General features: G+C 43.6%; 1 protein-coding gene across 1 annotated transcript in view; it reads left to right on the top strand.

The window, feature by feature from the left end:
* SAMD13 (sterile alpha motif domain containing 13) overlaps positions 1 to 12,382 on the top strand; it is a 52,728-nt gene that overhangs the window by 27,436 nt on the left and 12,910 nt on the right. Inside the window, exon 3 of the mRNA NM_001434819.1 lies at positions 5,243 to 5,354. Within this exon, the coding sequence (NP_001421748.1) occupies positions 5,243 to 5,354 (112 nt within the window). The remainder of the gene's footprint in view (positions 1 to 5,242; positions 5,355 to 12,382) is intronic.

The following is a 12,382-nucleotide window of genomic DNA, read 5'->3' as shown; positions in this document are numbered from 1 at the left end:
TTAAGAATGTTAGGATGAAAAATAGTTTTTCCCCATGTGTTTTGCCTAAATGGTAGGAAAGTGTTGTGGGGGTGGGGGTGGGGAATCAGGGTGAGGTGAGGGACATGTGGCATGTGTGAGTGAGCAAGTACATGAGTGTGTGCACACAAGGGCAGTACTGACAGATTTACGATCTCTATGCCCAAAAGGGACCGTACCTCTAATTAGTAAGCATTGACTCTGTTTTTAAATTAAGTGTTGTGTTAATAAGTAATTGATTACACGTGCCATTGATTATGGAGAAGGCAATGGCTCCCCACTCCAGCAGTCTTGCCAGGCAAATCCCATGGACAGAGGAGCCTGGTGGGCTTCAGTCCATGGGGTTGCTAAGAGTCGGACACGATTGAGTGACTTCACTTTCACTTTTCACTTTCATGCATGGGAGAAGGAAATGGCAACCCACTCCAGTGTTCTTGCCTGGAGAATCCCAGGGACGGGGGAGCCTGGTGGGCTGCCATCTATGGGGTCACACGGAGTCGGCCACGACTGAAACGACTTAGCAGCAGTAGCAGGAGCCATTGACTAGTGACTCCTTTTTCTTTAGGAGAGAATTTTGTTGTTGTTATTCTTGTTTTAATTACTTTTTACTGGAGTATAATTGCTTTACAATGTATTAATTTCTACTGTACAGCAAAGTGAAACAGCCATACATATACATGTATCCCCTTTTTTGGATTCCCTTCCCATTTAGATCACCACAGAGCACTAAGTAGCATTTGATGAGCTACACAGTAGGTTCCCATTAGTTATCTACTTTATACATAATATCAGTAGTGTATACATGTCAGTCTTTATCTCCCAAATCATCCCACGCCCCACTTACAGCCTTGGTGTCCACACCTTTGTTTTATACACGTGTCTCTATTTCTGTTTTGCAAATAAGATCATCTACACCATGTATCTAGATTTTTTTAATCAAATATTTTAAGTTTCTACTATGAGCAAGACATTATTCTGAGGGTGAGGCAGAGGTACAGCTCAGCCCTTGACTTCTAGATATTTGAAGACTTTCAGAAATGCACAGACTCTGGGCAATTTTATTTCTATTGAAAGTAACATGAATCTTTTCAATTTGCACTGAATGTTGAATGTTTCCAAGCTTAGTTCTTGGACTCAGTTCTCTCCTTGTCCCCTCCCAAGGTTTCAAATGCCATCTGAACACTCTGACTCCCACTTGTCTGCTTTGAGCTCCAGACCCATATTCCGCATTAAATCTCAACTTGGATGTAGATGGTACCCCACACTCAGTGTGTCCAGCTAAACCTGGGGGTGTGGTCTAAGTGAAGTTACCACCATCCAGCCAGTTACAGGACACTTTCATCTCCTTAGTTCTCATGTCTAGTCCACCACTGGGCTCCTCAGGTAGTGCTCCTGGTAAAGAACTCGCCTGCCAATGCAGGTAGACATAGCAGACATGGCTTCAGTCCTTAGGTTGGGAAGATCCCCTGGAGGAGCACATGGCAACTCACTCCAGTATTCTTGCCTGGAGAATCCCATGGACACAGGAGCCCGGCAGGCTACTATTCACATGGTTGCAAAGAGTTGGACACGACTGAAGCAACTGAGCGTGCAGGTACTTTGTTGTTCACTTGCTCAGTCGTGTCTGACTCTTTGCGATCTCATGGACTGCAGGATGCCAGGCTTCCCTGTGCTTCACCATCTCCCGGAGTCTGCCCAACTCATGTCCGTTGAGTCGATGATGCATCCAACCATCTTGTCCTCTGTCATCCCCTTCTCCTCCTGCCTTCTCTCTTTCCCAGCAACGGGGTCTTTTCCAGTGAGTCAGCTTTTCAGACCAGGTGGTCAAAGTATTGGAACTTCAGCTTCAACATCAGTCCTTCCAGTGAACACCCAGGACTGATCTCCTATAGGATGGACTGGTTGGATCTGCTTGCTGTCCAAGGGACTCTCAAGAGGCTTCTCCAACACCACAGTTTGAAGGCATCAATTCTTCAGCTCTCGGCCTTCTTTATGGTCCAACACTCACATCCATATTTGACTACTGGAAAAACCATAGCCTTGACTAGACACACCTTTGTAGGCAAAGTAATATGTCTGCTTTTTAACATGTTTTCTAGGTTTGTCATAGTTTTTCTTCCAAAGAGCGAGCATCTTTTAATTTCATGGCTGTAGTCACCATCTGCAGAAATTTTGGAGCCCATGAAAATAAAGTTTGTCACTGTTTCCATCATTTGCCCATCTTTTGCCATGAAGTAACAGGACCAGATACCATGATCTTAGTTTTTTGAATGTTGAATTTTAAGCCAGCTTTTTCACTCTCCTCTTTTACCTTCATCTAGAGGTTCTTTAGTTCCTCTTCGCTTTCTGCCATAACAGTTATATCATCTACATATCTGAGGTTATTAATAGTTCTCCCAGCAATCTTGATTCCAGCTTGTGCTTCATCCAGCCCAGGATTTCACGTGATGTACTCTGCATATAAGTTAAATAAGCAGGGTGACAATATACAGCCTTGATGTACTCCTTTCCCAATTTGGAACCAGTTGATTGTTCCATATCCAGTTCCAGCTATTTCTTCTTGACCTGCATACAGGTTTCACAGGAGACAGGTAAGGTAGTCTGGTATTCCCATCTCTTTAAGGGTTTTCCAGTTTGTTGTGATACACACAGTCAAAGGCTTTAACATAGTCAGTGAAGGAAAAGTAGATGTTTTCTAGAACTCTCTTGCTTTTTCTATGATCCAACGGATGTTGGCAATTTGATCTCTGGTTCCTCTGCCTTTTCTAAATCCAGCTTGGACATCTGGAAGTTCTTGGCTCATGTACTGTTGAAGCCTACCTTGGAGGATTTTGAGCATGCCCTTGCTAGCATGTGAAATGAGTGCAATTGTGCAGTAGTTTGAACATTCTTTGCCTTGCCTTTCTTTGGTATTGGAATGTAAACTGACCTTTTCCATTCCTGTGGCCACTGCTGAGTTTTCCAAATTTGCTGGGATTTTGAGTGTAGTACCTTAACAGCATCACCTTTTAGGATTTGAAATAGCACAGCTGGAATTCCATCACCTCTTCTAACTTTGTTCATAGTGATGCTTCCTAAAGCCCACTTGACTTTGCACTACAGGATGTCTGGCTCTAGGTGAGTAATCACACCATTGTGGCTATCTAGGTCATGAAAAATTCTTTTTTGTGTAGTTCTTCTGTGTATTCTTGCCACTTCTTCTTAATCTCTTCTGCTTCTGTTAGGTCCATACCGTTTCTGTCCTTTATTGTGCCCATCTTTGCATGAAATGTTCCCTTGCTATTTCTAATTTTCTTGAAGAAATCTCTAGTCTTTCCCATTCAATTATTTTCCTCTGTTTCTTTGCATTGTTAATTGAAGAAGGCCTTCTTATCTCTCCTTGCCTTTCTCTGGAACTCTGCATTCATTGTGTATATCTTTCCCTTCCTCCCTTGCTTTTTGCTTCTCTTCTTTTCTCAGCTATTTGTAAGGCCTCCTCAGACAACCATTGTGCCTCTCTGCATTTCTTTTTCTTGGGGATGGTTTTGATCACTACTTCCTGTACAGTGTTATGAACCTCTGTCCGTAGTTCTTGAGGCACTCTGTCTATCAGATCTAATCCCTTGAATCTATGCATGCACTAGTCCACCACTAGCTGTTGCTGATTCTGTTGGTTAAATACTTTTTAAATCCATATGTTTCTCTCCTTTTCTACAATAGTCTCAGTCACCATGAGCTCTTACTTGGTCCTGTCTTCTCTGGCTCCTCTCCAATACTCTTTTTTCCAGAAATGTGAGTCAGATCAGGTCACGCCCATTACTTCAGACCATTTAACAAATCCCATTGCTTTCAGAATCCTCAATGCGACATCCAAGACCAACATGGCTCTCTGTATGTATTCCTGTCAGAGAGCCTGAAATCATCTTTACCTGACTTCTTCATATGATTAACTTTCTGGCTGCTCTCTAGACCTTACCTGAAAAGAAACTTCCACAAGAAAGCTTCTCATAGGCCCTCCCACTGCCATAGGACAGAGTACCCATCCTTAGCTGCATTGCATGGCTATGCATTTGGTTGTATGATTGTGAGTCAGTGTCTACTCCCCCTGTGCTGTGTGCTCACAAAGTAAGGACTGTTCTGTTTTACTCACCAAATGTATTCCCAGTTGGAGGACTAGGAGAGGGCTTGGTCCTGAAGGACCTCCTAAGCCAGGTGAAGCTATTTGGAATTTATCCAAAGGGCAATGGGAAGCCTTTGAAAGTTTGGAAGCAGGGGACAATGTGATAGGATGTATACTCTAGAAGAATCACCGTGGACAAGGCGTAGAGAAATCCAAACAAGTACTCTTGAAACACGGAAATAAGCAGAGACACAGTAACTGCAGGTCCACTCTTTCTCTATTCCACCTTTCCTCCTCTCCTCTCCAAATCCAGTGAGGTTACCCAGATACCCTCTCAAACAAATGCTTGATCAATATCTAGTTGCCTGAACATTGAGTGACTTCCTAACAACTTGGTTGATGCAAGGAATTATAAAGTGAGAACTGGTCCAGACCCAAATGTACATCTTCAGCCCACATCTCCCACTTTAGTAGAAAGTCTAGAGACTGTCTAATAGCAGAGTATAATACAATGTGGAAAGTGCTCTGATAGGAGTTAGAATGGAGGTCTGGAACTCAGAGGCGGTTATAACTAATACACTTTCAGGTGGAGCAGAAAATGCCTCACAGGGACTGTGGCATTTGATCCAGTAGGAAGGATAGGATTTTTTCAGAGACAGCTGAGGGGGCCCTCAGTGGCTGGAACAGCACGTGAAGGACATGGCTGTTGGGGAATGGCTTTAGCTCTAGATGGGGATGGGGGTGGGGAAAGTGGTGATGTGCTGGGGCCTTATTGTAGAAGGTCTGGTATTCTTAGTTCAGGAGTGTGAATATGATATTCTGGGCTGCCAGAAGTCACTGGACCACTCCGAATATCTCTAAATTAAAAAACAATACATGAGGGAATACTTTATATTAAAGGTTTATAGAAAAAGCAGTGACTGGGCCAGTGAGAGCAATGATCTTCTGAACCCAAGAAACACAAGAATGATTCTGGTCCTGAAGCATGTACCATGGGGTCTGGGCCCCTGGTTGCAGTGAGCTGACCCAGGCCTGCCCCCGGGAGACCGAGTGGGGACCTGGCCACACACGGTCGTGAGCATGCTCTGCCCTGATAGCCATCCTGATTGGTATTTTATTTTGCAGTTCCATGGAGAACGGGAGGCCACCGGATCCTGCAGACTGGGCCGTAATGGATGTTGTCAATTACTTCCGAATGGCAGGATTTGAGGAGCAAGCTAGTGCATTTCAGGAACAGGTAACTCAATCTAGAGAAATACACAATGAACATGATTGCCTCCCTTCCCCACAACAAGCAGAAGGGACTGAGAAGGAAAGGCATAGAGAGCAGTGAGGGATCAGTGATGCTCCAGGTCACCCCAGCCCCCGGGAAACTGAGAGGGTGGGGAAGGGAAGTATGGAAGTGACAAGCTAATGATTCCCTCCTGCAAGAGGAAAACCCAAGCTCTGAGACAGAGACATGGGCGCAGCTATAGAGAGGAGGTCCAAGTCTCATCTCCATCTGCATCTCAGAAAGCAGAACACAGAAAAAAGAGGAAAATGAGGGGTGAATCTGGCAGAGAGACACACTTCTGTCTGCTGCTGGCCTCTGCACCACCTGAGCTGTTAATTAAGCCTCCTCCAATTTGCTTGCTGGGTGCTGAGCAAAGTCGAATGGAAAGAACACAGGGTTTGGATTTCAATCCTGCTTCTTATAATTCTTTGTGATCCCAGGCAAGTTGTTATGACTCTCTGAGTCATGTTTTCACATCTGTAATACCAGGCTGTCAGTGCCTAGGGTGGTATTTTGAGAGTTAAAGGGTGAAGGCACGGTGCCTAGGGTAGGTGCTGGCCCAACTTTGATGCCCCCCAAATGTGAATTCCCTCACTCAGATCCAGTGTTGGTACTGGAGAGATGGAGAGAAGAGCAGGGGATCCCTCCCAATTGTCTGGGTGATTCCTGGTTCCATTTTCCAGGCTGGGCCAGCACTGCAAGGGATGGTTCTCAAAGGGCTTTGACCATGAGGAAGCAAATCAGGGTACATGTGATCACCACCAGACCAGCTCTGTAGGAAAACACAGAGTTCCCATTTCCCTGTCAATGAAGTCTGCAGTCTTCTAAGCATTCAGTTCACTTTTCTAATTTTATAATGTAATTGAGAGAATTATAAACTGAGCAATACATTTCGCTGCTTCTTGCACATCCCCTTAGCCATTTCTTTCTCTCTCAAGATAGGTTTGGATAAGTGCAGTTTTCTAATATCATGTTTTCTAATGAGATATATATCTTGTTTTCTAATAAATATCTAATATCATATATAGACAAGTACACTTCTCTAATATCATAAATAAATCTAATCTCTAGATTTCCTTCAGCCAGTTTTTTTCTTCAACTTTATCCCTGCATATGTGTTTTTTGTTAATTTGGAAAATTTGCCAGAATAACAGCTTAAATCACTTCACACCCACCAGGACAGCTAAAATTAGAAAAACTGATAGCAAATGTTCATGAGGATATAGAGCAACCACACTCTCCTACATCGTTAGTGGGAGTGTAAAAAAACACTCATATATCTACCCCATGATCTAGCAGCTTCATTCCAGAGTGTTTACCCAAGGGAAATGAAAGCATATGTCCACCAAAGATTTGCACAACACTGTTCAAGTAGCTTTATTCCTAATAGTACAAAACCAGAAGCCCAAGTGTCCATCAATAGAGTGAATATACAAACTGTGGTCTAGCCATCAGATCAGATCAGTCACTCAGTCGTGTCCGACTCTTTACAACCCCCTTGAATCGCAGCACGCCAGGCCTCCCTGTCCATCACCAACTCCCGGAGTTCACTCAGACTCACATCCATCGAGTCAGTGATGCCATCCAGCCATCTCATCCTCTGTCGTCCGCTTCTCCTCCTGCCCCCAATCCCTCCCAGCATCAGAGTCTTTTCCAATGAGTCAACTCTTCATATGAGGTGTCCAAAGTACTGGAGTTTCAGCTTTAGCATCATTCCTTCCAAAGAAATCCCAGGGCTGATCTCCTTCAGAATGGACTGGATGGATCTCCTTGCAGTCCTAGGGACTCTCAAGAGTCTTCTCCAACACCACAGTTCAAAAGCATCAATTCTTCGGCACTCAGCCTTCTTCACAGTCCAACTCTCACATCCATACATGACCACAGGAAAAACCATAGCCTTGACTAGACGAACCTTTGTTGGCAAAGTAATATCTCTGCTTTTGAATATGCTATCTAGGTTGGTCATAACTTTCCTTCCAAGGAGGAAGCATCTTTTAATTTCATGGCTGCAGTCACCATCTGCAGTGATTTTGGAGCCAAAAAAATAAAGTCTGACATTGTTTCCACTGTTTCTGCATCTATTTCCCATGAAGTGGTGGGACCGGATGCCATGATCTTCGTTTTCTGAATGTTGAGATTTAAGTCCACTTTTTCACTCTCCTCTTTCACTTTCATCAAGAGGCTTTTTAGTTCCTCTTCACTTTCTGCCATAAGGGTGGTGTCATCTGCATATCTGAGGTTATTGATATTTCTCCCAGCAATCTTGATTCCAGCTTGTGTTTCTTCCAGTCCAGCATTTCTCAGGATGTACTCTGCATATAAGTTAACTAAGCAGGGTGACAGTATACAGCCTTGACGTACTCCTTTTCCTATTTGGAACCAGTCTGTTGTCCCATGTCCAGTTCTAACTGTTGCTTCCTGACCTGCATACAGATTTCTCAAGAGGCAGATCAGGTGGTCTGGTATTCCCATCTCTTTCAGAATTTACAGTGGAATAAAGAAAAATGAACTATACTGATACACACAACAGTTTGGATGAGTCTTAAAACATTATGCTGAATGAGAGAAGCTCTGCATAAAAGAGCTTGTTCTGAATGGTTTTTGTCTTATTCCATGTGGGTTGCTATAACAAAAATACCATGAACTGTGTAACTTATAAACAATACTTATTTCTCATATTTTACAGGTAGGAAGTCTAAGATGAAAGCATTAGCAGACTGGGTGTCTGGTGAGGGCCCACTTCCTAGGCAGCCATCATTTTGCTGTGTCCTCACCCAGAGGAAGGGATGAGCAAGCTCTCTGGGCCCGCTTTTATAAAGGCACAGATATACATGGGGGCTCTGTTCTCATCATCTATTAATAATTGCCTCCCAAAGGGCCCGCCTCTTAATATCATTACTAATACCCTCAAGATCCATTGTGGGGTTGGTTTCAACATACAAATTTGGGGGAGAACACATTTAGACCACAGCAGTTCTGTTTAGATAAAGGATGAAAACAGGAAAATACACTAATGATAGAAAAAAAATCAGACAGTGCTCGCGTCTGGGTAGGTAGGAAAGGGGAATGACTAGGAAGGAGCATGAGGGAACTTTCTGAGGGATGGTAGCATTTTGCATCTTGATAAAGCTTTGGGTTATGGGTATATGCATTGGTCACTGCTTATGCACAAACATATGCAGATGATTCAGATTTGTGTATTACACAGCCAGTAAATGTTTCCTCAAAAGTAAAGACCTATAAAAAATAATTAATGGTATACAAACTGAAGTATTTAGGGGAGAAGTATACTGATGATGCAACTTACTTTGAAATGCATCAGAATACAGACTCACAGTTGCATAGAGGGATGAGTAGATGGATAGACATATGATACAATAAGCATGGAATATAATCATTGTAGAATCTAGGTGGTGGCAATACAGGTGCTCCCTATAATATTCTTACAACTTCATGTTTGAAATTTTTTATAATAAAATTGTGGGGGGAAATAACTGCGGTTGGAGAGTGGAAGGCTGATCAGCTGAAACCTATTTTGTTTTGGTCTAATGTTATAATGTCCCTTTGTGTCATTGCAGTTGAATAACTCACTTCTAAAATTAAATTTAAATAGTATTATGAAAGGTTAACAAAAAAAAGAACTGAGCTAAAAGGTCTCTTGGCCAGATTCCCAGCTGCCCAAAAGCATTTTTCAGAAGGAGCTTTTGCTCAGACTCCTGATACAGATGGCCCAGACTGGGGGTGGAGGGTATTCTTTGGGCCTTTCAGACTCTGAAATGGAACTGGCAAGCTCTGAGCTCTGCCCAGGAGCAGGCCCTTTCTCCCAGGAATGACATCAGTCTAGCACCAGTGACATGGGAGTCAAAAGGGGACACAGTTCCCCAAAGCATCTCATTCAGAAGTCCTTCAAGGGAGAAAAGGAACACCGTCTTGTTTCTTCAACTCTGGAGCCTGAGAAATGAATTCCTGAGGGAGTGGAATTTTGCAAGCATGGTCTAGATGCTCAAGTTACTTCATTCTTATGGAAAGGTGATTGGAAAGGAAAAGAATCTGCCTTGAATTATTCTCTGGAAGTGACTTGAATCTTCCTCCTACTTTGAATCTCATATCTTTCCTCTTCTCATTAAAGGAGGTAAACTTTGCAAGGAAGCAACCACTGGCCAGACTCAGGCTGACAAGACCAGCAGCTGCTGTGCTTTTCATGAGGACTGAGGATCAGGATCCTCTGCTATGTTATCCTCTTCCATCACCATGCTTCAGAGGCCTTCAGTGCTTCACCTCCAGTGATCTTCCTGGAAACGAACCCCAAGCAGTCAGCAGTCACTCACCACATTCATCCCTGATGGGAAGACTACAGGCTACCCCCAGCCCAAACACAGGACCCTTTTAGGCACTTCTAGGTCACAGCAGCTGAGAGAGAAAAAGAATGGCCACATCCTTAAATCTCCATAGGGTAGGCTCTGCCCTTCCATGTGACAGAAGCAGGCCAGGAAAGTGAGCATCCTCTAAACCACCTTAGAAAGTGGCAGGTTCAGAAAGGGTAGTACAGTTGCCAAACGCAGCACGTCTTGGTGTGAGAGCTTAGTTTCTTGGCTGTTATGGATGGAATGTTTGTCCCCCTCAAATTCATTTTAAAACCCTAACTCGCAATGTGATGGTGTTTGGAAGTAGGGCCTTCAGGAGATAGATTTAGATGAAGTTTTGAGGCTGGAACCCTCGTGGTGGGGTAAATGCCCTGGAAAGGGAGCTTGCTCTTTCTCTCCATATTATATGTAAGGATATAGCACGAGGGCAGCCATCTGCAAGGTGGGAAGAGGGCCCTCACCAAGAGCCACATGTTGGCACTGTGATCTTGGACTTCCTGCCTCCAGACTGTGAGTAATAAATCTCTGTTGTTTAGGCCACCTGACCCTTGGTGTCTTGTTACAGCAGCCTAAGCTGACTAAGACACTGACATTGACGCCAGACATGTCCACCATGACATGTGCTGACTTTCAGGAGAATGTCTATCTTCTTGGTATGGTCTCACAATATATTACTGGATATCCTGTTGTTGTACCAACCAGACTAAGAGGTTTATTTCTAGCAGCGTGTTCCTTTGGAAGAGGTCAGGCCATTGATTTGTCCAAAGTGCAGGGATGTCCCATGTTCCTGTGGTATGGAGGGGCAGCTGGATTAGCCGAGGGATCTTTGTGTAACCTCCTTTTCTCTATGCAAGCACAGTGATACCTAATAATTATCTCCCTAAGTTTCCCACTGATGCAGTTATCACCATCAGGTTTTCCTCTGATCAACTTCTTTTGAGCTTCTGTGTGAGCCACAAGTACAGACCAAAAGAATTATCAAGAGGGAAGGCCTAAGAACCTGCCCAGTCCCCTCCACACCCCTGCACCAAGGAGCCACTGTCAACAGTGTGCATGTTTGGGGTCCTTTCCTGCTCTGGCCATTCTGTCATGACCAGTGACATGGCTCTCTGTCGGCCCACTGGCCTCATTAACATTGCTCCCCAGATGACTCACTGGCGCATAAGAGGAGGCGGCACTGGGATCCCTTCCTAGACAAGGCAGTGATTACGGCTATTGCCAACACTGTCTCTCATCCCCACCAACACGGTGGTGTGGTGGCTCTTTTCCCAAGTGTCTTCCAGCATTCAGACCTCTTAGGCTGTGGTGTGAAGGATATGAGTGAGAGTCATGACTCCTGGTTTCTTTCCTTCTGATCAACTCATGGTCATTAGAAGACCCTGCAGGGTTGGCCTTTCTGGGACTCAGATTTCTATGATGAATGTTGAGTTAAACAAGCCGAATATTGCTCAAGTTCCTGCTTTAAGAGCCAATTGTTACCTTGCAACTGGCCCTCACGAAGTAAGCTTTCAATGCACAACACAGGGCAGAACTAGATGATAAAAAATTGGCAGTGGCCCAGGGATGTGCGTCACCTGCTTTTCAAGAGTCAAAGGTAACTTAGGAATTTTACTTTCCTAAGGGTTTAGTTTTTAAGAAAGAACTTTTTGACTAACTCATTCAGAGGCACCTCTACCTTCCTTACATAGAACATTTAGGATAGAGTTTATTTTGTTAAACTCTGAAGGCTGAGAAGCTTCTGACGGTGCTTTCAGTTGCCAATTAAGTCCATCACAGCAAATGCATCACTCCAACTGGACCCTACCTGCCTGTTGCAGGGTAGTCACTTCATATCTTCTTTATCTGACTCACACACTCAGAATGTATGTGAAGAAGATGGAAATGGAGAGCTGCCATTCAGTCACTGTCACATAACTCATATCGTTCAGATCCTCAGACTCACAAGTGAGCGACATCACTGACTCTGTTTCTAGAATAATATGTATCACTAAAATCATTTTTTTTTCAGAGTATCATGACAAAATAATATGCAACTCATGGTGACTAATTTTAATCCATTATCTCCTCACATTCCCCAAACCATGTGACTGGAACAGTATTTTACTGTGAAATGTCCAACTGATTGTTAAAGCTGTTCATCTGAAATGCCAAGACTGATCATTCTTTTAAGATGGCTTATTACTAACTTCGTTTTCTGAAGGTTGAGCTTTAAGCCAACTTTTTCACTCTCCACTTTCACTTGCATCAAGAGGCTTTTAAGTTCCTCTTCACTTTCTGCCATAAGGGTGGTGTCATCTGCATATCTGATATTTCTCCCAGCAATCTTGATTCCAGCTTGTGCTTCTTCCAGTCCAGCGTTTCTCATGATGTACTCTGCATATAAGTTAAATAAACAGGGTGACAATATACAGCTTTGACGAACTCCTTTTCCTATTTGGAACCAGTCTGTTGTTCCATGTCCAGTTCTAACTGTTGCTTCCTGACCTGCATACAAATTTCTCAAGAGGCAGATCAGGTGGTCTGGTATTCCCATCTCTTTCAGAATTTTCCACAGTTTCTTGTGATCCACACAGTCAAAGGCTTTGGCATAGTCAATAAAGCATAAATAGATGCTTTTCTGGAACTCTC

Source organism: Bos taurus, chromosome 3, assembly GCF_002263795.3.
Source record: "Bos taurus isolate L1 Dominette 01449 registration number 42190680 breed Hereford chromosome 3, ARS-UCD2.0, whole genome shotgun sequence".
Classification (NCBI taxonomy): domain Eukaryota; kingdom Metazoa; phylum Chordata; class Mammalia; order Artiodactyla; family Bovidae; genus Bos; species Bos taurus.
Note: the sequence above shows the minus strand (reverse complement) of the source record. Positions and strands in the feature narration are given on the sequence as shown.